This window comes from Staurois parvus, unplaced genomic scaffold, assembly GCF_062004578.1.
Source record: "Staurois parvus isolate SC_StPar_1 unplaced genomic scaffold, SC_StPar_1.0 ptg000171l, whole genome shotgun sequence".
NCBI lineage: Eukaryota > Metazoa > Chordata > Amphibia > Anura > Ranidae > Staurois > Staurois parvus.
Window position 1 is genome coordinate 2,375,811 of NW_028317967.1, and position 25,056 is coordinate 2,400,866.

Genomic DNA, 25,056 nt, shown 5'->3' on the forward strand with positions numbered 1-25,056 from the left:
TCTAATTATGAGGTTAATCTTTTTGTAGATGGATTGAACAACTGTGGATCTGCTGAAAGTTATTTGTCCCAGTCCTGAGGAAGTGGTATATCTGGGAAACATGTCAATTATAGACTATATACAGTACAGAACGTGTCTTTGCAGTCAACAAATTTATATATATATTACATAGTTTTATGGTTCTATGACCTTTATTAAATGTGTTTAAGGTATATGTATATTAAAAAAAATTGTATTATTATTAGAACTTGTGATATTTAGTCTTTATATTTTCCTGGTAGCATATTTAAAGTCAGCTTTTTTTGGATGTAGCTTCTATCTGGTATCAATGTGTTTTCCTAATACTTGTTAGAAAAAATTAATATAAATAAAGCATTAGTAAAAGCCAGTGTGTACATATGTACTGTATGTTTAAATATTCAGTATTCACTTTTGTTATTAATATATTAAAATAGTTGTAAACCCCTACATATACCCAATGAAGTGCCTGGCCTCAGGTGATACACAGAGATGAAACATATCCTCCTACATAAGTTGTACCTGTCTATTTGCAACTTTTTGTCCTCTACAGTCATTAAAAACACAGAATCTGCAGGATCTCACAGAAGCACAAAGTAGGGAGTGATGATCTGAATTCACATACCTCACAGCTAAGGGAGAAGAGCTCTGAACCTGATGGGAGGAAAGGCACTCACACCCCTTCACACACTACACAGAAATGATGCAGAGCTAAGAATATGATTATTGGGCTGTGTGTTGCAGCTCTCCTCCCCTGTCACCTTTTTATCTTGTGTCAGGAAAACTTGTCAAAAAGTGAATCATGCTGATAGCAAGCGACTAGACAACAGACAGAAATCACACTCAGAGCTGTGGATAGAGGCAAGTAAACACTATAGAAATATGTGCTTTGTTCATATTTAATCTCTAAAGGCTTAAAATCATTTTAAGCCACTAAATTTGGCTGTATCAGTTCAGTTTGGTTACTAGGTGGGTGAAGCCTGATGGGGATTCAAAGACCCTAGTTACCCATCAGATCTATTCCTCGTGAGTGACAGCATGCAGTAGGTGGATTCCATAGCCAATAGATAATCTGCTATTGGCTATAGAATCGGGTCACTGCCAGCTGTCAATCATAAGGAGAGTGTGGAAATGATGGGGAACTAGTCCCTCTACCCCTGGTCAGTCAGTGGTTGCTAGCAGCCTTTCAACTGTGAAGCTGACAGTGTCCTTAATAACCAGTAACAGTTGGGGAGCGGGTAACAGCAACAAACATGCTGCTCTACTACACAGCTTGAAGACACAGGTTCCCTACCTGTTTGTGTATGCCAACCTATAGTTGGTCTTAAAAGTGGTTGTAAAGATTAATTTTTTTCTTAAAATATTAAAGATCTCATACTTTGTTCTGTGCAATAGTTTTGCACAGAGTGGCCCGAAAACTCCTCTTCTGGGATCCACTGCTGGCACTCTAGGCTTCTCCTTCCTTCCTAGTGCAGCCATAGCAAGCTGCTTTCTATGGGGGCGATGGTGCAGGCTCGATCCCGAGCCAGGCTTTGTGTGCCTATAGACACAAAGAGCACAGTTTGGTGCTGCCCCCAATCCCCCCTGGATTTGATTTAAAGAATAATCAATGGCTCCCACTGCTGTCTCTGAGTCCAGTGAGGACAGAGAGAGCAGCGCTGGATTGAGATAGGACTTGTGGGAGTTGATCATGGACAATTGTTAGCTTAATGCAGAGAATGAATTAAGGTTAAAAAAAAACAACCCAAACTTTCGCCTTTACAACCACTTTAATTTCAGTTTCATTATTTTCCAAATGGATGTTATTATTATTGAATTTAGAGCCACTTTCTAAATGTGGGGCTGTTGAGAACTACATGAACCTACTACACGTCAGTAAAGCTACCGAAACTGGTGGCAGGACTTTTTTAAATCTGATGTAGGACCATTAAAAGAGTCCTGCTGCCAGAAAAGTGTTGCACATGCCTTAGTGAATCCCCCCACCCCCACCATGCTATATCCAGTCTCTGTCATTTCTGCCTCTGACAATTTTTAACAGACTCAAGCAGACCTGCAAAGAGGGTAACTGGGGTATACTGCAGATAAGTGAATAATTCAAATGCCACTCAACAGAGGAACAGATTAGATCCTTGTACATTGCTATTACAATTTAGTTTGTTTATTTAGCATACACATTTTCAACGTCTAACAATATTTCTGTATACTCCTGTTTCATCCCCAATACTTTTCTGTCATTGTCTCATAAAATTAATTATTTTTCACTGTTTACAATATAGCATCTTATTAAACATATTTATATCTTTCAGATAAAAATATAAAAGGAAGACCTGGTTGTCTTGTTCCATACAATGATCTTGGCTTAAAAAAGTGCTGCTGCAATTGGGGGAGTCTCTTTCTTTTTCACCTCTACCTGCTTAAAAACAAATATAGTAATATTTATGAACTTGCAATGCAAATGGGTGCTGTGAAGAGAAAACTACACTGTCATGGACTCTTATGGAATAATAAAATATACCTTGTTCATTTGGCTGAGATGCAAATTTGAAATCTCTTTGAGGTCGAGAAAGTTTTTGAGGGAAATCTGGAAGATGCAGTGTGTATGAACGTTTTTCTTTTGATTGGGTTAGGCTTGTTTTTCCTTCAGTGAAAATCCTTTTAGAAAATAAAAGCAAGATTAATGGAAATATTGAGAACATTTTACACACACTTACAGTTACACCTGTAATCATAAACTGCTTGTGAAGCAAAGCTTGTTTTGCATGTTAAGGTGTGTTGCAATAAGACTGCACATTCATTTTGAATAGGCTGGCCATGCACCTTAACATACCCAAAAAACAAAAAAAGTTAATACACTCCTGCGCCACAGAATAATCTCCAACCCAGGTATGAAATGCTGCTGTGCACCTGTTCTGCTTCACGTTATTGAACTGTTGTATAACACTAGTCAGACAGTCTAACAATAATTCAGTCAAGAAACGTGAGACATCAGATCTGTATGTATTCTTTGTTCTGAATAACTTTGTAAAACTACAACATAAGCACAAACAAAACATATGTGTCAGTACATTAAACATCATACAACAGCTTCATCCCATCAGTGAGTGTACTCACGGACAATTCCACCATAAGTCCAGGAATAGCTTGGAGCTCCACTGTATGCTGCTTGCTAGATTCAGAAACAGTCATGAAATGGAGGATAGGAAGTTCCAGGTTAGAGGTTATTGCCTCTATGTGAAAATTACCACTTCCTGACAAATCCTGATATAACTAGGCATAATAACTCTAACCACTAGATGGCAGCAACATCCCATAACATTGCAGTACATTACCTACATTATTTTCAACAATATGGGCAGAACACTCCCTGTCTGGCATAATTTATTATGCCACTACCTATGTAACAACTGCTATTCAGAAAAAACACACAAACAGGAAAATGGAATCCTAGCTAATCTGAGACTAAAACTATAATGTCATAATTCAACCATTATCCCACCAAAAACGGAGTATATATACGGTATACCAGCCTTTCTCAACCTTTGGAAGTTCGGCAAGAGACAAACGTCCACCCACTCTCAACAACCCATTCTTGTCTACGAAGGGGCTGAGCTTCCTAAGATGACTTTGTTTTGGGAATGTCTTTTGTTTTGTGATGCAGTCAATTTCCTTCTGGAAATGTTTGTTTTGAACAGAAGAAATTATAACAGACTTTGCCTGAAAAAGTTCTTCTAGATTGACCTGTTCATGGAAACTTTCCCACCTTCTGACCTGATCGCTATTGGTTTCCCTCAGGAAGGTTTTAGCGAAGTGGATGAGTCTGGCTAGGGTTTTAACTAATATCTTCCAGCAAGAAAATCTCTCAAAACAATGTGAATGAAGTGCTTCAGAAGCTTTTGTACTGAAACTTGTAATTTCCGATCTGATTTCAGGGTCAGCTTCGGGCTCAATGAGTGGATAAACATTAGCAGTGTCTATATCCTCACAGTGTGGTTGGTATAGAAAGGATGGGCCTGAGAACCATATAAAGTTCTGCAGGCATGCTGCTTGAGTAGGTCTAGTGGCAAAATCTGCAGGGTTTTGCTCTGTAGATACATAGAACCACTGATCTGGGTGTGTAGATTGCCGGATTCTATTCACTCTGTTGGAGACATACAGATAGAATCTCCTTGTGGTGTTGCAAATGTACCCCAGGACAGTCTTGCTATCAGTGAAGAATTTCACAGCACCAAAGTCAGTGTCCAGTTAATAAATGATTAGCTCAGACATTTTGACTGTAAGTACGGCAGCACACAACTCTAAATGAGGAATCGTGTGAGCTGGTTTAGGGCTTAATTTGAACTTTCCTATAACAAATCCAACATGGCACACATTTTCTGCATCAATTACTTTCAAGTAAGCCACCGCACCTATCGCTATGGTGGATGCGTCTGAGAAAATGCACAGTTCTTTCCTGCGAGCTGTTGATAGAGATATGGGAACATAACATCTGTCTATCTTTAGGTGCTCTAACGCTTGCAAGGATTCTGTCCATTGAACCCACTCACATAGTCTCCCTTCTGGAAGCAATGCATCCCATTCACTTTTCCCAGATGACAGTTCCCGAACTAAGGCCTTACCCTTTATTGTCACAGGTGACACAAACCCTAGGGGATCATAGAGGCTATTAATGGTGGATAGAGTTCCTCTACGTGTAAAGGGCTTTTCCTCTGAAGAAACTCGGAAAACTATCTGTTTCTAGATCCCAACTCAGGCCTAGGCTTCTCTGCAGAGGAAGGGTGTCTGTACCTAGGCAAAGATCTTTAAGGTCCTTGGCTCTGTCTGCTTCAGGGAAGGCTTCCATTACTCTTTGGCTGTTGGAAGCGATTTTATGAAGATGCAGATTGGATTCTGCCAGCATTTGCTTTGCTTTACGGAGGATGGAAATTGCATCTTCAGGGGTGCTAGCAGAAGCGAGTCCATCATCTACATAGAAATGCCTCAATACAAAGTGTTTGACTTCTTGTCCATAGAACTCCGCATTTTTCTGGGCAGCCTTTTGCATGCAGTATATAGCGACAGCAGGAGAGGGCCTGTTGCCAAATATGTGCACTTTTATTCTGTACTTGACAACTTCCTTGTCTATGTCATTGTCTTTATACCAGAGAAAACGTAGAAAGCCTCTATGGTCTTCTCTGACAAGAAAGCAATAAAAAATTTGTTGCACATCTGCTGTGAAAGCAATGGGTTCTTTTCTGAAGTGCATAAGGACACCTAGCAAAGTATTGTTTAGGTCAGGGCCACTTAACAGTAGGTCGTTTAAAGAAACTCCTTCATACTCTGCGCTGCAATCAAAAACTATTCTGACTTGGTTAGGTGTGTGTGGATGGTGAATACCAAACATGGGTAGATACCAGTGTTCCCTATCTGCCTCAATTGGTCCTGAAGCTTCAGCGTGATTGTTGTCTAGCATCCTTTTAATGAATTCAGTGAAATCTCTTTTCGCTTCTGGCTTTCTCTGTAGTGTTTTGCTGAGTGAATGCAAACGCTTCATGGCTTGCTCCCTGTTACAAGGCAAGACACGTCTGAGTGTGCGAAAGGGGAGAGGGGCCTCCCAACTGTGATTGTCATCTTGGTAGGCTTCTCTATCCATAATCTGTAAGAAGGTCTGATCCTCTATAGAGAGGGCCTGTTTATCATCATCTTTAGTTTTCTGGAACACTGTAATCCCTAGATTGTCTGTCTCAATGTCGGAATTGACTTCTTCTTTGCCATATAGTGTAGAAGAGTCCCAGTGTTGTGTTGACCTGCCAAAGCTTTCCTTGACAACGAAGCTGTTGTGACAGGGACTGAGAAGAGATGTGCATCCATTTGTTAACACAGAAGTCTTCAAAATACTAATGTTGTCAGGCTGGTGCACTGTCCCCAGGCAAACTTCTCCTACAATGACCCACCCCAGGTCCAGTCTCTGTGCATAGGGGGCATTGTAAGGTCCATTGATTTGCTGGCGCACCTTGTGTACTTGAAATATGTCTCTTCCAAGAAGTAGGATAGAAACATCTGGCTCAACAGCTGGGATAAGGTGGGCAATTGAGTGGAGGTGAGGGTGATGATGGGCTACTTCTGGAGAGGGAATCTCTGTTTTGTCATCAGGTATCATGCCACACTCTATTAGGGTAGGAAGTGAGAACTGCACTTTCTTATTTAAGGATTCAATGGTAAAGCCAGTAGCTCTTCTCCCTGTGGTTTCAATTGTCCCCGCACATGTCCTTAGGGTGTATGGAACTGCACTTGCCTTAAGGTTAAAGGTATAAAAGAAGTCTGACTTTGCAAGGGATCTGTTGCTCTGTTCATCTAGCACTGCATACATTTTCACTGCCCTTTCTTTCTTGCCAGTCGGATATACAGTCACTAAACAGATTTTAGAGCATGATCGTGCAGTCTTGCCTTGTCCGCATACTTCAGTGCAATTCGTCATTACTGAAGAGAGTGGGGTCTCTTGTTGCTCCCTGCCCTGATCTTTCATGAGTTCCACAGTCTCTAGTGGTGCAGGAGAAGGGCCAGTGTGCAAAGCTGCAATATGTCTTTCACTGCCACATTCTGTACATTCCACTGGTATTTTACAGTCTTTGGCAATGTGGTAAGTAGATCTGCAGCACATAAACAGATGCCGTTTTGTTTAAGGAAGGACATCCACCCTGCAATAGGTTTGCTTCTAAAGCCTTTACATTTCTTCAGTGGATATGTTTTTTTGTGTATTGGGCAATGTCTGTCTGGGTTTTCTATTGTATGTACCTTATGGGTGCTTTGACAGTCTGTGACTTCTGAAGGTACAACTGTTTTGTGTGTGGATACAGAGGTCTTATCTTGAGGTCTGTGAGGTCTTTGCGATTGATTGCCGCTGGTGGTGAAGGCGAAACTGGGATCACTTCAGATTTTTGCTTGCTGTTGGACAAACCTAGAGAACACAGAGAAAGCGATTCCATAATCTTCTTTGAATTTACCTCCCACAGACATCCACTTGTCTTGCAGATTTGAAGGTAGTTTCTCTACTATGGGATTAGTACCTCTGGCCGTATCTAGATATGAAAGCCTAGGCAAGTAGCCATCCTCTTTGGCATATTCTATCTCTAGCAGAATATCACTCAGTTCTTGTAGCCGCACGTTGTCTCTGTAGCCCACCTTAGGAAAGACTTCAAGCTTTTTCAACAGTGCTCCTTCAATTACCTTTGGGGATCCATACATATCTTCTAGTCTTTTCCAGGTCATTTTGAGTCCTGCTGCAGGGTTGAACAGGTTTGCTCTTCTCATCCTCTTTGCATGCTCTGCTGACTCGGTACCAAGCCATTTTATCATTAAATCAAGCATTTCTGCTGGTGATAAGTTCAGACCTCCAGTGGCATTCAGAAATGAAGCTTCCCATGCCCAATAGTTTTCAGGACAGCCATCAAATTGGAGAAAGCCTAAGCTGACCATTTCTTTGCGGATGAGATTTTTGGTGACATCCACTGCACTTTGTTGTTCGCACATGTAATCTTTTGGTTGAGGTGGTTGGAACACTTGTTTTTGTTCCTAGGGGATTCTGGTGAATTATTTTTGGTTTGCTGGCAGCCACTGACCTCTTCTGGTTGATTGGGCCTGCCCAGGGGGTCTGTAGATCTTGGCCTGAATTCTTTGCTTCAGGTTTAAGAGACCGTTCCTTTGTATGTACAGTACATCAGTAAGGTTCTGGAAGTACTCATTTGTACGATCTGCAGAGGATAGAGGTTTTTATGGAACCTTTGGGTCTTTATATGCTTTTTCACTTTCTGAGCAGCTTGTTCCCATGTAAGCAGCGGCCTCTGCTTCCGGAACTGCAGCTGCAGTCTTTTGCTGCAGGTTAAGCAATTTTGCCTCTTTTTGTGCTATGGCAGTTTTCTTAGCTGCTATCTCCTGCATCATCATGGCTTCTTTTTCTGTGTACTATAGCTGGACACGGGCAGCTTCTGCCTTGGCATGAGCTTTAACTGCTGAGGAACTTGCTGAGGACATCTTGCTAGATCGTGAAGATCTGGACACGTGACTGTGCATCGTCTTGCTGGGCACTGGGGATGTTGTCCCTACCTCGCTGTGTCGGCGGTAGTGTGTCATCAGCCTGGTACTTTGTTCCTGATCTTAGACTCATGCTGCAGTAATGGCGTGTTCGTTTATTCCAAACTGCCACGTGGGTGTCCTTTTACTGTTCTGCTTCACGTTATTGAACTGTTGTATAACACTAGTCAGACAGTCTAACAATAATTCAGAGGTCAAGAAACGTGAGACATCAGATCTGTATGTATTCTTTGTTCTGAATAACTTTGTAAAACTACAACATAAGCACAAACAAAACATATGTGTCAGTACATTAAACATTATACAACAGCTTCATCCCATCAGTGAGTGTACTCACGGACAATTCCACCATAAGTCCAGGAATAGCTTGGAGCTCCACTGTATGCTGCTTGCTAGATACAGAGGATATATATTACAGTGTCCAAAAATGAAAAAAATATATATAAATGAGTCCACAACAACTCAAAAATATGAAATTCAAAATCCTTCCTCCCAGACTCCAGAGTGCTTGGACAAAGAAATAGTCTTCTGTGATATATGCTTCCACCATCCACCAGTGCAAACCGACATAAACCACACTAACCAGATAATGGTGAATAGTAGGCCTTTTAGGACTTTCAGGGATCCTACACCCCCTCTATAGCCTCCAGACTCCATTCCACCATACAGAGCTATGATAATCCTTCCATTCCCTCCTTGGTCGGGACCTCCAAACCAGCTCCACCGTTGTGCCTCAATGTATGATTTCCATGCCGACTTTGAAAAGCAAATAGTTCATGGACTTTTTGAAGTGGTCACTGACCTTTGTGCCAGTCCGGTGCCCCCTCCTCCTCCTCTCCGAGCGTCGGGAATGCTGCAGACTGACACCCCGTGGCGGAGATCTGGGAAGACAACGATGTGCCGGCTGAGGGGAGACCGATCAAGAGCCACTCAAACAATGCCATCCCCTGGCGCCACTAGGGGAACAGCAAGGACGGGCTAAAACACTTGTAGTCCAACCCCAGGGGCCAATTTAAAGTCTCTGCAGCAGTTGTAATCCCACAGGGAGGTAGAGCAGCAATTCAGGGACAGTTCAGGAAAAACAGGGGAAGTACTGTAAGTACTCACGGATCCAACAGGGTGCCCAGTCTCCCAAAGGACAAGATAGTGTGACACAGGTACCTGCGGGAATCCGGAGTATGCGTGGGGTCTCTCCCTTTGGGCTGGGGTCTCAGGCAGGACTGACGTACGTTCTCCCCTTTTGGGCTGGGGGTCTCAGGCTGGCGTGTGCAATCTCCCCTCTTTGGCTGGGGGTCTCAGGCTGGCGTGTGCAATCTCCCCCCTTTGGCTGGGGGTCTCAGGCTGGCATGTGCGGCCTCCCCCTCTGGCTGGGGGTCTCAGGCTGGTGTGTGTGATCTCCCCCCTTTGGGCTGGGGGTCTCAGGCTGGCGTGTGTGATTTCCCCCCTTTGGGCTGGGGGTCTCAGGCTGGCGTATGCTATCTCCCCCTCTGGCTGGGGGTCTTTGGCTGGTCACGAGGGTCCCGCCGCAGCTGGGCTCCCTCTGTGACTGCACAGCGGAATGGACGATGGGGGAGCCCGGCATCAGCCTTCTTAAGCTGATGCAGAATGCTCTCCAGTCGTCCTGGCAACTGTGGGCAGGCCAGGGCCGGCTTGCCTCGTCGCTCGGCAACAAGGCACGCTCCCTGGACACAGGCCGCGCTTCTCATGCGCACAACCTTTGTCCAGGGACATCTGCAAGCACAGGAACTCTCCGTTCCCGCGCTTTGGATGACGAGGCTGGGTGGCATCAGTCTGATGCCCTGGCCCGGAACATCCGCAGATAGGTGTAAATCTCGCTATCTCAGCTGGCAGGGGCGACAGTGGTGGAGACACTAAACTGCATTTTGGGGACATAAAGCAGAATGCCAGGAAAGGAGATACATTAATTGAATTTGAACTACAAAGCAGGATGACAGTGGGGGGGAACACATTTAATTGAATTTGGGGACATTTGACAGGATGAGGGTGGAGGGGATGCATTGATTAAAGCTGGGAACATTTGGCACAAGAGAGTGGGACATTAATTGAGGATGTGGTTCCTCTGGGCACAAGGGATTACTGAGGGAGTTAATAATGGCACCTATATTGTGACAATGTCATTTTGCATTTGCCTGTGCCAGGGTCCCAGCTGGTGATTACCCGCCGATGCCTAGTGATTACCAGCGATCACCGACAGGGAGGAGGGCTGCTTTATTTACCAACAGTCCTCCTCCCTGTCAGTTTGGGCACACTGCTCTGGATGGCTGAGCACAGCCATCCAGAGCAGTGTGCTTACAGTGAAGAACACCCACCCCCTAGTAAATCACACAGTTAACCCTTTAATTGCCCCTCATATTAACCCAGTGCCATTAGTACAGTGTCAGTGCTTTTTTTTTTAGCAATGATCACTGTATTGGTGTCACTGGGGATGTCAGTGACATAATGTCAGTTCCCCCCAGTGTCAGAATGCCCGCCACAGTCCTGCTATAAGTCGCTGATTGCCGCCATAAGTCACTGATCGCCACCATTATTAGTATAAAAAACAATTCCAGTATCTATAACACCATCTGTAAACGCTATAACTTTCATGTAAACCAATTAATTTACACATATTGGGATTTTATTAGAAAATTACATGGAGCAGAATACATTTTAGCCTAAATTTATGACGAAATTTGATTTTTAAAATTTTTTTACTGGACATGTTTAATAGCAAAAAGTCGCCACCATTGTTTTTTCCTCAAAATTGTCAGTCATTTTTTTTTTTTAATACCGTAAAAAATAAAAACCGCACAGGCGATCAAATACCACCAAAAGAAACCTCAATTTGTGGGAAAAAAAGGACGTACATTTCATTTGGGTGCAGCGTTGCATGACTGCGCAATTGTCAGTTAAAGTAACGCAGCACTGTAACACAAACGGCTTCTTTAACCACTTCCTGACCGCCCTATAGCAGAAATATTGCCACAGGGTGGCACGGGTGCTCAAAATAATGTATATATACAGGATTCCCGCTCCCGTGGTTTTCACGCCCCTCCCAGATAGCGTCAGATTGCCTGTCAGTACACCAGTAATCACATTTACCCCTTAATTGCCAGGAACACGCTCATGCACAATAAACCTCCATTGCTAGTATAGTATCTGAACGGATCAATATTTTTGACCAGATCAGCACTATACCAGCGTTCACATTAGTATACTGTAGTGTCCCCAAAAATGCAGCGTTAGAGGAACCAGCCGCAGCACCTGCCAGCACCTGTGTTTAGCCTCTACGCTTCCCCCCACTTCCCCCCCAGCAAGTGCAGTGTCAGTAGGTCACTGTCACTTGATACATTGCACACAAAACCGCAGTGTTCGCAGGATCAGGTCTGATCTCTGTTAGCACTTGCCGGTAAATTTTGAAGACTCCCATATGCAGCAGAGTGCCAGTACTAGTGCCGCTCTACCTTTTGGTGAACTGGCGAGTACCAGCGGCCTAGTACATCCTGGTCTTTCACATACCAGCACTGTAGTATCTATCACTTGGTGACGTGGCGAGTCCCATAAGTGCAGTACAAGCTGGTGCGGTGGCGAGTAGAAGTATTGTCCCGCAACCACCAAGAATTCGCACACAGGCCGATATTGCCCCTAGTATCCTTCAGGATGTGCTTGCAAATCCCGATTGGCAGCCCACAAATTCTGCAGCACCTGTACTTCCCCCATTCACTGCCCAACCCAGAATTCAGGTGGAAACAGCAAATTTAACTACTCCCCTTGATTTTTTTTGGAGCTGTTTTTCATGGAAGATCTGTATGCAATTTATATACACAACAATTTATCGCCGCCAACCCAAATTCAAACCTTGTCAGACCATTCATATCGAAACCCATTACGGTTTCCAAATTTAAATTTTTTTGGGGCCTAACCATCAACATGAGCATTACTAAGAAAAAATGAATTGCGGTTGTATTGGTCCACAGACCCAATTCATCATATGTCCGTGTTCTCTGCTGCCATGGCCAGGCATAGATATGAAGTGTTAATGGCATATAACAAACAAAAAGTTGCTTAGAGTTTGTAGTAACAGTCACAAATCAACAGAAGAAAAAAGAAAAAAGGTTCATCGATGAAATGCAGATACATAGAATCTCAGTGCATAACAGTGGATTAGTTAGGAACATCAGACATCGGAGTAGACACATCGGAAATGTAAAGATCCTATGGTTCCCACACTGCTTTAAAAATGGGACAAGACTAGCATGCATAGCAGTAAGGTACTCTATTCTTCTAATCTCAGCAACAACCCTAACCAATTCCGACCGTGTAGGAGGCATAGTGGAAAGCCAATGAATGGGAATGGTTCTCCTGGCCATAGTTAGGACATGAGAAGATAAGAAGTTTCTTGGCAGGTTTAGAGAGGCCCGGAAATGGTAGGCCCAGTAAAAAATGGATGGGATCCAATGAAATGCGGACTCGTAAAAGTAGCCGCAAAAGACTAAGGACCTCTCTCCAGAAAGGTGCAATGTGTTGGCAAAGCCAAAAAATGTGTCCCCCCCCCTTTTTTTTTACCTCATATTCCCCCCTACTAACTCACTCTACATCTCTTCTTCTATCTATTCACCTCTCTGACTTCTCTTTATCTCACACCTTTTGTACGCTTTCAACATTCATATATCCCCAACAAAATAAAGCATTTAATCTCTCATATAGGTGTGACTAATTTCACGTGGATCACACGCTCCCGAAATGGGCACACAAATCATAACACACACATCATCATGTGCTATTCTTTCCCAGCACTTCACATTCCCTCAACATAATGGCTTACAAGTAGATAGGTCAGTAATTAATATACCTATAACGATTTATCTATTACACTCTTTGTATCTGTTGGTTTGCTATACACCTTTGATATAAAGATATATCTCACCTCGATCTGTACTAAAATTCAAGCCCACAGCCCCTGAAACTGGATGTTGTATACTGTGGCTATGTTCGGACTGTAATACATATTTGTATGTACATGGTCTTAACTTTTCCAATAAAATTATTTTTGGAAAAAAAAAATGTGGAAAAGAGTGCCAATTTCGTCACCACATCACATGCAGACAGGAGAAACACTCGGATTGCGGGCATGGAGAACCTCAGGAGTCTTGTACCAGAACATCAAATCTTTATATGTATGACACCTAGGAAAGAGCTTGGAGCGCGAGCTTGATGTGAGGGCTCCTGGCTCCCAAGCACCTCCAGTGTCCTGCTGAGAAGGGGAGAGATGTGCAGGAAGCCCTGGAGAGACTAGTCGGGGAGAAGGGGGGCCTGCCTGGCGTGGACCGAGGACCTCCGGGAGTGGCGGCCATCGTGGCGGGTCTTCCTGTGCTGTTGGCCCGACGCTGTGTGTTCCCCGGAGCTCAGTGGACGCCGGGCGATCAGGTGATCTGCCGCAAAGGGAGCTCTGGGAGGCAGAGGAGCCAGACGGCATTTCTTGGAGCAAGGGAGACGCCGGCTCTCTTCCTCCTGCACACAGGACAGCTGGAGACACGCGGAAATGGGCTGGGTGAACCGAGCTGCCTCACCCCTCACTTGGAGTAAAGGAAGAGATGTCCTAAAGTGCAGGAAAGTCTCTCAGAGAAGTTCAATCTCTATAGAAACCAGAGATCTCACATGGGGGAGAATTATTCCTGTTTCGAGTGCGGGAAACTAGCCTTTACATATATCAGAGATCTAACACAGGTGAAAAGCCATATGTCTGTCCTGAGTGCGGGAAATACTTTTCAGCGAAGCTTAGTCAGAGATCTTACACGGAGGAAAAGTTGCATACCTGTCCAGAGTGCGGGAAATGTTTTTCATGTAAGTCCTATTTTTATATATACCAGTGATAACACAAGAGGGACCATCCATACCCTTGTTCAGAGGGCAGGAAATGTTTTTCACAGAAGTCCAGCCTGCATATATATCAGAGACCTCACATGAGGAAGATGCTGTATCCCTGTTCTAATTGCGGAAAATGTTTTCTCAGATAAGTCTAGACTTTACATATATCAGAGATCTCACACAAGTGAAAAGCCATATGTCTGTCCTGAGTGCGGAAAATACTTTTCAGTGAAGCCTAGTCTTCACACACATCAGAGATCTTACACGGAGGAGAAGTTGTATACCTGTTCGGAGTGCGGGAAATGTTTTTCAGAGAAGCCCTTTTCTTCATATATGACAGAGATCTCATACAGGGGAAAAGCCGTATTAGGGATAAGAGGGTGAGTGAGAGCGGCAAAAGTAATGAGATTAATATATTGCATGGGAACTGAACTGTATGTATTGAACTATAGGTTTAAAATGAGGAGGGGTTCACCCAGGGGGTCTTAGAGGAAAATCAGAAGGAGGACAATGTAAAACAGATAAAGACCTAGAAGAAGAGGACCCGGGTAGATCAGTTTGGGAGTGGGGGGAAAGAAAAAGGAAGAAAAGAACTGAGAGGCTCCAGGATACCCATGGAAGACAACAAATGTTGATATCAAATCAAAAATAGACCTCTCCCCAAACCAAAAAAAAACCAGAACTGCGGAAAATTGAAATAGTCCCTGACAGCATTAAAAACGAAGGGAGGAGGGCCTAAGGCTTCCCAAACAGGGTCAATTAAAAAATACATACCCTCACAGGAGAAACAGACTCCAGAGAGACAACAGGGAATAAGTGTAAGAGGTGAGAAGGAAAACATTGGGGAATGTTCCAGACTATCCTTGGGAATAGCTAACAGTAGTCAACATATGGAAGAAGAAGTGGATATGGATAAAGTAGAAGAACAAGGGGAGAGCTCACAGATGCCTACTAAAGCAGAAATAGCAGAAATGTTTAAAGGACTTGAAAGATCCCTAAAACAGGAACTGGCAAAATTACACAAAAATCTGGGGCAAATATTATCAAGGGTGGAGGAGACGGAAGAAAAACCAGATAAACATGCCCAAATTATACAGAAATTAGAAAAACAGGCAATGGAAATGAGAAAAGAACAAAGAAATCTGTTATATAAATTGGAAGACCAGGAGAATAGGGATAGGAGATGCAATCTAAGGATACAAAGCTTTCCAGAGATCTCCCAAGGAGAAGATTTGACGGGAATAATAACGAGAATACTGAATACTATAATGGATAGAACTATAACAGAGCCTCTCAAAATGGAGGGAGTATATAGAATAGGAAAATACATACAAGAAGATAGAAAGGAAAAGCCAAGAGATGTAATAGTGCAATTCCATAATTTTCGGGATAAAGAAGAGCTTTGGAAGAAGATAAAAGGAAGAGCAATAATAAAATATGGAGAAATAAATATACAGATCTTTGCTGATTTAGCAGCGGAAACATTAACAAGGAGGAGAACTTTGAAACCCTATATTCCAATATAGTACCGCGGTCCAATAAATTCTGCCACATACATCAATACTATAATACACTCCTATATATTCCACAAGTTATCAAAAAGTGTTCAAAAAATAATAAAATCCTTACATCAATATTAGAATAAATGTGAAAGAGAAAGATAGTATGAAACAGTAGAATATTCTTTTCTGTGATCACCCAAGTGAATATAATATACAATGTGTCATACTGTATATTATTCCTCCTCTGTGATAAATTAAAAAATGTCCAAACAAAATTACATCTTTAGTGCTAAGATATATGTGGGAAGAAAAATATTTTCCTTTTCTGTAATGTAAGTCACCCCGATGGGTATAGCATTCAATATACCATAAGATATTTCTCCTCTATGTGGGATTAGATGATAATGTTCACACTGAACTGCACCATGGATCTGTGTCAACAGCATGAACCTCTCTCTCCTCAGCTCAGCCGTTTCAATAGACCTTTCTCAGCTGACTGTTTGGCTTAATCCTCCATATATGGAACATGAAAAGAAGGGAAAAGAAACATAGTGTCTTATCCGGGATTAAAGATGGTTTAATGTGCTCTGATTTTCCACTCACATTGTAAAAGATACAATTGCGCTTTGTATAAAATGTATCCAGACCACACTGGGGTCGGCTTCGTAGGTGTGTCTGCCCTCAGTGTGTATACTCGCCGTTCCTCTGTGAATGCGTGATGACATCACCGCCCCTCCCCTAGGGGAGGGGCGGGGACGTCATCACGCATCCACAGAGGAACGGCGAGTATACACACTGAGGGCAGACACACCTACGAAGCCGACCCCAGTGTGGTCTGGATACATTTTATACAAAGCGCAATTGTATCTTTTACAATGTGAGTGGAAAATCAGAGCACATTAAACCATCTTTAATCCCGGATAAGACACTATGTTTCTTTTCCCTTCTTTTCATGTTCCATATATGGAGGATTAAGCCAAACAGTCAGCTGAGAAAGGTCTATTGAAACGGCTGAGCTGAGGAGAGAGAGGTTCACGCTGTTGACACAGATCCATGGTGCAGTTCAGTGTGAACATTATCATCTAATCCCACATAGAGGAGAAATATCTTATGGTATATTGAATGCTATACCCATCGGGGTGACTAACATTACATTACAGAAAAGGAAAATATTTTTCTTCCCACATATATCTTAGCACTAAAGATGTAATTTTGTTTGGACATTTTTTAATTTATCACAGAGGAGGAATAATATATGACACATTGTATATTATATTCACTTGGGTGATCACAGAAAAGAAATATTCTACTGTTTCATACTATCTTTCTCTTTCACATTTATTCTAATATTTATGTAAGGATTTTATTATTTTTTGAACACTTTTTGATAACTTGTGGAATATATAGGAGTGTATTATAGTATTGATGTATGTGGCAGAATTTATTGGAGCGCGGTACTATATTGGAATATAGGGTTAACTGTTACACACCTAGAGAAGGTGTATGAAGTACCTTGCGATCTAATTTAATTATATAATACACGGAAGTACACTATTTCATTTAAGTAAACACCTTCTAGTGGCTCACAAGTATTAATCAATTTCCAGAGAACTTTGAAACCGTTACTGGAACAGATGAGAAAACAAAATGTTCGATATAGCTGGAGGTTTCCAGCGTGTTTGATCGGATGGAGAAATGGATGTTCAGCAAGACTGAGATTCCCCAAAGATCTGAGAGACTTTTGTGAGAGACTTGATATACAGAAAATAAATATCCCTGGTTGGGAGGAAGAAGAAGGAGAAATGTGGGCTATGGAAAATGAGGTGAGGCAAGTAGCTCTAAGGAGAAATATAGCAGGAATAGTAAAGAGGAATAAGATGGGAGGGAAGGGGGGGTTCTCTCCCCTTTTCTCTCTCTCTCTCTCTCTCTCTCTCTCTCTCTCTCTCTCCCTCCATTTCTGCCTCTGTCTTATGATCTTTGAAGTTTACTAGAGTATGGAAGGACACAGCGGATGAGACATGCTTATTGGGGAAAAGTTCATGGTCAGAGCTTCACCTTAAAAGCTGAATCAAAGGTGGGGTTAGGACCACAAATGATTCATAGGCAAAATGTAAGCCTAAAGGGAGATGGGGGGGGGAGGGGAGGGGAGGGAGAGGAGTGGGAGGGAGGGAGGAGGGGTGGAGGAGGGACGGGAGGGTGGGTGAGTGGGAGGAGGGTATGGGGAGAGGATAGGTAGTTTAAGCCTCTGTGAAATAGTGGGAGAAACATCAGTCTGGAGGAATCCTAGAGATCAAAGGGGAAGATGTGGAGGAAAGAGTAAGAGAGAAGAGATGGGGAAGATAGAGGTGTGGAGAGGAGAAGAATGGAAGAGATTCATTTTGTGACTTATAATGTTAAAGGGTTAAATAGCCCTGGGAAGAGATTTGGGAATTTTAAAGAATTTCAACATAGATTTTCTTCAGTGTTTTTTTTTTTACAGGAGACACATTTGGTGCAAGAATCAAATGTGAAATTAAATTCCAGATATTATCCAATGTGGTTTTATGCAGATTCCCCAATTAAATGTGCCAAGGGAGTGGCAATAGGTTTTGCCAAAAATATAAGGTTTAAGCTGGAAGACAGATTGGTAAATCCGGAAGGGAGATTTCTGTTTCTGAAGGGAAAATTACAGGAAATAGACTGTACACTAGCAAATATTTATTGCCCAAAAAAGAAACCGGAGGTATTCCTAAAAAATACTTTGAAGAAGTTAATGGATTTCAAAAAAAGCAAATTTAATTGTGGCAGGTGATTTCAATCTCTGTATGGATCCCCAGATGGATATGACGTCACCTGCGCAGAGAGATGGTAGTAGGTCTCTGAAATCCTTGAAAAAAATTATATATGTTAACTTGTAGATATATGGAGAATTAAGCACATGAAGGACAGAGACTATACATTTTATTCTCATGCACATGAGATGTATTCAAGACTGGATTATATATTGCTGGACCATCGACTTATCGAGTCTCTGGTCAAAGTAAAAATAGAAGTGATGTCAATATCGGACCATGCCCTTGTTACAATGCAATTATTATTGGGAAATGAGCAGATCAGGGGGAAAGTATGGAGGTTAAATGAAACACTTCTCCAGGATTCAGAGGTGGATCAAAGAATAAAAAAAGAAATCGAGGAATTTTTTGAGGAAATGATTCTGGGGAAATGTCCGTAGCAACAGGCCTATATTAGAGGAATCCTGATAGCTATTGGAGCAAAAAAGAAAAGGGAAAGAAGAGAAAAAATAAACACACTTCTTAGTAAATAAAAGAGAAGAATTAAATAAATTTCTGGAAGAAGATAAGAGAAGAGTGCTCAATAAAATGATAAGTGAGACATACAGATGGGGAGATAGGCCAGGAAAGTATTTAATGAGGGCTCAGAGAAAAAAAAAATCTAGGAACTATATAGAGAAAATAAGAGACCACAAAGGAGAATTAATGTATTCAATTAAAGATATAGCTAAAGCGTTTAAAGAATATTATAATAAGCTATATAATATTATCACCCACAGCTCCATAGGTAAAGATGAAGTAGGAAACATAGAAAAAAGACAGACATACTTAAAAAAGGCAGGATTACCAAAACTAAGTGAGGAGCAATTAAAATCCCTAGAATCAGCAATAACACAGGAGGAAATACACTTAGCATTAAAGAGCACTTAGCATTAAAGAGCACTATAGCTGGGAAAAGTCCAGGACCTGATGGATACACAGTGAGATATTATAAAAAATATAAAGAATTATTTGTACCTAAACTGAGGATATATATTGGGAGGAGAGATGGAAATGAGGAGGGAATCCCTACAAGCCCATGTAGTTCTCATACATAAGGAAGGTAAAGATGATTCTCACTGTTCATGTTACAGACCGATTTCCTTGTTAAACATACCATATTTTTCGCTCCATAAGACGCACTTTTTTCCCCCCAAAAAAGGGGAGAAAGTGTCAGTGCGTCTTATAGAGCGAATGTAAAGCGGCCAGTCTGGTATTTCTGCCGCCGCCATGTCAGAATACCGGCCGGCCGCTCAGCTGTTCTCTGGTGCAGGACCTTACCTGTTCCTCGCTCCAGCGCTGCAGTCTTCCCGCGGCGGCTTCTGTGATAGCTGGGTGCCCACTGCGCATGCGTGAGAAGCGCTGCGCTTTGTGAATGGTCCGGTGTCTTCTGGGACACATGACAGGTCCCAGAAGGCTCCCGGCCATTCACAAAGCGCAGTGCTTCTCGCGCATGCGCAGCGGGCACCCAGCTGTCACAGAAGCTGCCGCGGGAAGAAGGAAGGACAACTCCGTGGAAGTGGGAGTGGGTACCTGTCAAATTCAGGTACTCGTTCCCCCTCCCTCCCCAAAGGTCCGCAGTCTCTGGTAATCTCCTTTACTGTCTGCAGTCTCTGGTCATCCCCTGCACTGTCTGCAGTCTCTGGTCATGTCCTGTACTATGTCCACAGTCTCTGGTCATTCCCTGTACTATGTCTGCAGTCTCTGGTCATTCCCTGTACTATGTCTGCAGTCTCTGGTCATTCCCTGTACTATGTCTGCAGTCTCTGGTCATTCCCTGTACTGTGTCCGCAGTCTCTGGTCATTCCCTGTACTGTGTCCACAGTCTCTGGTCATTCCCTGTACTGTGTCTGCAGTCTCTGGTCATCTTCTGTCCTATGTCCGCAGTCTCTGGTCATCTCCTGTACTGTGTCCGCAGTCTCTGGCCATCTCCTGTACTGTGTCCACAGTCTCTAGTCATCTCCTGTCCTATGTCCGCAGTCTCTGGTCATCCACTGTACTGTGTCCGCAGTCTCTGGTCATCCCCTGTACTGTGTCCACAGTCTCTGGTCATCCCCTGTACTGTGTCCGCAGTCTCTGGTCATCCCCTGTACTGTGTCTGCAGTCCATTAATTCAGAATATTTTTTTTCTTGTTTTTCTCCTCTAAAACCTAGGCGCATCTTATGCAGCGAAAAATACGGTAGATACCAAACTATATGCAAAAGTTCTGGCAAACAGGTTGAAAGACCTAATGTCGGAATGGATACACATAGACCAAGTAGGCTTTGTCCCCGGGAGAGAGGGTAAAGATAACGGACTGAGATCAGTTTCGCATACAAAAAATTAGGAAAGAGAAAATCCCTGTGGTGGTACTCTCTATCGATGCTGAAAAGGCATTTGATAGAGTAGATTGGGGATATATGTTGGATACATTGGAAGTATTGGGGATGGGACCTAGAATGAGAGAGTGGATAAGGAAATTATATAGTCAACCAACTGCAGCAATCATGGTTAATGGGGAATTGTCAGAGCATTTTGGGATGCAGAACGGAACTAGAGAGGGATGCCCTTTGTCTCCATTGCTATATGTTTTATCATTGGAATCTCTTTTGGCTACAATAAGGAATAACATAGATATAAAAGGAATTTTGATAGGAGATACGGAGCATAAGGTGGCAGCTTATGCAGATGACATGCTGTTCTATGTGGGAAACCTAAGTATAACATTGCCAAATTTAATGAAATCACTGAAAGAATATGGGGTGATGTCAAATTTAAAAATTAACCCAACAAAAACAGAACAGTTTAGTTAGTTCAGCCTGACTAAACAGGCTGAACTGCTGTAATACTGACACTCAGTGGCTGAATGTCTCCTTGCCATGGGAACTCTGCCATACTGAAGTCTCTATCTGCTCAACCCAGCTCTGATGAAGAAGGGAGCACTCTTTGAAACGCGTTAGCCTTCATTACACCCCCCCTTTTGGATTTACCTGTAACCCTGTTTGGATTATGGTTACTTATGCCTGTTATACCATCACTTTGTGAGTATATTTCCTTAATAATAAAATTAGTCACTATTTATTGAGGTAATGCGCAAAGTTTGTGCGCTCTTTCTTTCATCTTCTTTTAAAGTAGAAAATATACTAAGTAATACTAAATTAAGTGGAATTGTATGGTTACCTCCACAATACAGAGGATTAGCAGACAATACAAGTTTGTTCACATTTAATGTTTTAAGAGTTTGGAATGTTTTACACAAACAGATGGGATGGGAATTTAATTCACTGTTAATGCCCTTAAAGTCCACAGATTTTTTCCCACTGGGTAAAGAAGGTATCACAGGGAAATGGATTAAGAAGGAAGATGCACAATTAAGGGATATAATGCTGGGGGAGGAAATAGGATCACCTAAGGAATTGGAAAAAAATAAGTTTTTAAGTGAATGGATGAGTGGCATTATTTTCAATTGAAACACTATTATTATTATTATTATTATTAATAGAGATGAGCGAATTATTCAAAAATTCGATTCGGCTGATTCGCCGAATTTGCGGGAGAAATTTGATTCGATGCAAATTTATTCGCCACGAATTTAACTTATTAAAAGGGTTTCTAGGCTTCAGAGAGCCTTTATATTAGTGCAGAACACTGTACCTTTAATTTAAATGCCCTTGGAGTCTGCTGGGGAGGAGAAATAATACTGTCAGTCAGTATGACACGCAGATGAGTGCCGTCGATCTTAGAATCACCGCACACTTCACTCATTTGGGCAGTCACGGGGCACGACGACGAAGAAGAAGAAGAAGAAGAATGAAAAGAAGAATGAAAGGAAGAAGAAGAAGAATGAAAAGAAGAATGAAAAGAAGAAGAATGAAAAGAAGAAGAAGAAGAATGAAAGGAAGAATGAAAAGAAGAAGAAGAAGAATGAAAAGAAGAAGAAGAATGAAAAGAAGAATGAAAAGAAGAAGAAGAAGAATGAAAAGAAGAAGAAGAAGAATGAAAAGAAGAATGAAAAGAAGAAGAAGAAGAATGAAAAGAAGAAGAAGAAGAATGAAAAGAAGAATGAAAAGAAGAAGAAGAAGAAGAATTAAAGAAGAAGAAGAATGAAAAGAAGAAGAAGAAGAATGAAAAGAAGAAGAAGAATGAAAAGAAGAAGAAGAAGAATGAAAAGAAGAATGAAAAGAAGAAGAAGAAGAATGAAAAGAAGAAGAAGAATGAAAAGAAGAATTAAAAGAAGAAGAAGAAGAATGAAAAGAAGAAGAAGAATGAAAAGAAGAAGAAGAAGAATGAAAAGAAGAAGAATGAAAAGAAGAAGAAGAAGAATGAAAAGAAGAAGAATGAAAAGAAGTAGAAGAAGAAGAAGAAGAAGAATGAAAAGAAGAATGAGAAGAATGAAAAGAAGAATGAAAAGAAGAAGAAGAAGAATGAAAAGAAGAGAAGAAGAATGAAAAGAAGAATGAAAAGAAGAAGAAGAAGAATGAAAAGAAGAAGAATGAAAAGAAGAAGAAGAAGAATGAAAAGAAGAAGAAGAAGAATGAAAAGAAGAATGAAAAGAAGAAGAATGAAAAGAAGAATGAAAAGAAGAAGAACAAGAAGAATGAAAAGAAGAATGAAAAGAAGAAGAAGAAGAATGAAAAAAAGAAGAAGAAGAATGAAAAGAAGAATGAAAAGAAGAAGAAGAATGAAAAGAAGAAGAAGAATGAAAAGAAGAATGAGAAGAATGAAAAGAAGAATGAAAAGAAGAATGAGAAGAATGAAAAGAAGAATGAAAAGAAGAAGAAGAAGAATGAAAAGAAGAAGAATGAAAAGAAGAATGAAAAGAAGAAAAAGAAGAATGAAAAGAAGAAGAATGAAAAGAAGAATGAAAAGAAGAAGAAGAAGAAGAATGAAAAGAAGAAGAAGAAGAATGAAAAGAAGCAGAAGAAGAATGAAAAGAAGAATGAAAAGAAGAAGAATGAAAAGAAGAATGAGAAGAAGAATGAAAAGAAGAATGAGAAGAAGAATGAAAAGAAGAATGAGAAGAAGAATGAGAAGAATGAAAAGAAGAATGAGAAGAATGAAAAGAAGAATGAAAAGAAGAAGAAGAATGAAAAGAAGAATGAAAAGAAGAAGAAGAAGAATCTTTTCATTCTTCTCATTCTTCTTTTCATTCTTCTTTTCATTCTTCTTTTCATTCTTCTTCTTCTTCTTTTCATTCTTCTCATTCTTCTTTTCATTCTTCTTCTTTTCATTCTTCTTTTCATTCTTCTCATTCTTCTTTTCATTCTTCTTCTCATTCTTCTTTTCATTCTTCTTCTTCTTTTCATTCTTCTTTTAATTCTTCTCATTCTTCTTTTCTTCTTCATGAAAAGAAGAATGAGAAGAAGAAAGAAAAGAAGAATGAAAAGAAGAATGAGAAGAAGAATAAAAAGAAGAATGAGAAGAATGAAAAGAAGAATGAAAAGATGAATGAAAAGAGGAATGAGAAGAAGAATGAGAAGAATGAAAAGAAGAATGAGAAGAATGAAAAGAAGAATGAAAAGAAGAAGAAGAAGAATGAAAAGAAGAAGAAGAATGAAAAGAAGAAGAAGAAGAATGAAAAGAAGAATGAGAAGAATGAAAAGAAGAATTAAAAGAAGAATGAGAAGAATGAAAAGAAGAATGAAAAGAAGAAGAAGAAGAATGAAAAGAAGAAGAATGAAAAGAAGAATGAAAAGAAGAAGAAGAATGAAAAGAAGAAGAATGAAAAGAAGAATGAAAAGAAGAAGAAGAAGAATGAAAAGAAGAAGAAGAATGAAAAGAAGAAGAAGAAGAATGAAAAGAAGAATGAGAAGAATGAAAAGAAGAATTAAAAGAAGAATGAGAAGAATGAAAAGAAGAATGAAAAGAAGAAGAAGAAGAATGAAAAGAAGAAGAATGAAAAGAAGAATGAAAAGAAGAAGAAGAAGAATGAAAAGAAGAAGAATGAAAAGAAGAATGAAAAGAAGAAGAAGAAGAATGAAAAGAAGAAGAAGAAGAATGAAAAGAAGAATGAGAAGAATGAAAAGAAGAATGAAAAGAAGAAGAATGAAAAGAAGAATGAGAAGAAGAATGAAAAGAAGAATGAGAAGAAGAATGAGAAGAATGAAAAGAAGAATGAGAAGAATGAAAAGAAGAATGAAAAGAAGAAGAAGAAGAATGAAAAGAAGAAGAATGAAAAGAAGAATGAAAAGAAGAAGAAGAAGAATCTTTTCATTCTTCTCATTCTTCTTTTCATTCTTCTTTTCATTCTTCTTCTTCTTCTTTTCATTCTTCTTTTCATTCTTCTTCTTCTTCTTTTCATTCTTCTCATTCTTCTTCTTCTTCTTTTCATTCTTCTTTTCATTCTTCTCATTCTTCTTTTCATTCTTCTCATTCTTCTTTTCATTCTTCTTTTCATTCTTCTTCTTCTTTTCATTCTTCTTTTCATTCTTCTTCTCATTCTTCTTTTCATTCTTCTTTTCTTTCTTCTCATTCTTCTTCATGAAAAGAAGAATGAGAAGAAGAAAGAAAAGAAGAATGAGAAGAAGAATGAAAAGAAGAATGAAAAGAAGAATGAGAAGAATGAAAAGAAGAATGAAAAGAAGAATGAGAAGAAGAATGAGAAGAAAGAAAAGAAGAATGAGAAGAATGAAAAGAAGAATGAAAAGAAGAAGAAGAAGAATGAAAAGAAGAAGAAGAATGAAAAGAAGAAGAAGAATGAAAAGAAGAAGAAGAAGAATGAAAAGAAGAATGAGAAGAAGAATGAAAAGAAGAATGAGAAGAATGAAAAGAAGAAGAAGAAGAATGAAAAGAAGAAGAAGAATGAAAAGAA

General features: G+C 40.7%; 1 protein-coding gene across 1 annotated transcript in view; it reads right to left on the minus strand.

Moving 5' to 3' along the window:
* LOC149462699 (uncharacterized) overlaps nt 1-25,056 on the minus strand; it is a 197,262-nt gene that overhangs the window by 105,364 nt on the left and 66,842 nt on the right. Inside the window, exons 3-4 of the mRNA XM_089676552.1 lie at nt 2,534-2,670; nt 2,346-2,431 (exon numbers count right to left, since the gene is read on the minus strand). Coding sequence (XP_089532678.1) covers nt 2,346-2,431; nt 2,534-2,670 — 223 coding nt within the window. The remainder of the gene's footprint in view (nt 1-2,345; nt 2,432-2,533; nt 2,671-25,056) is intronic.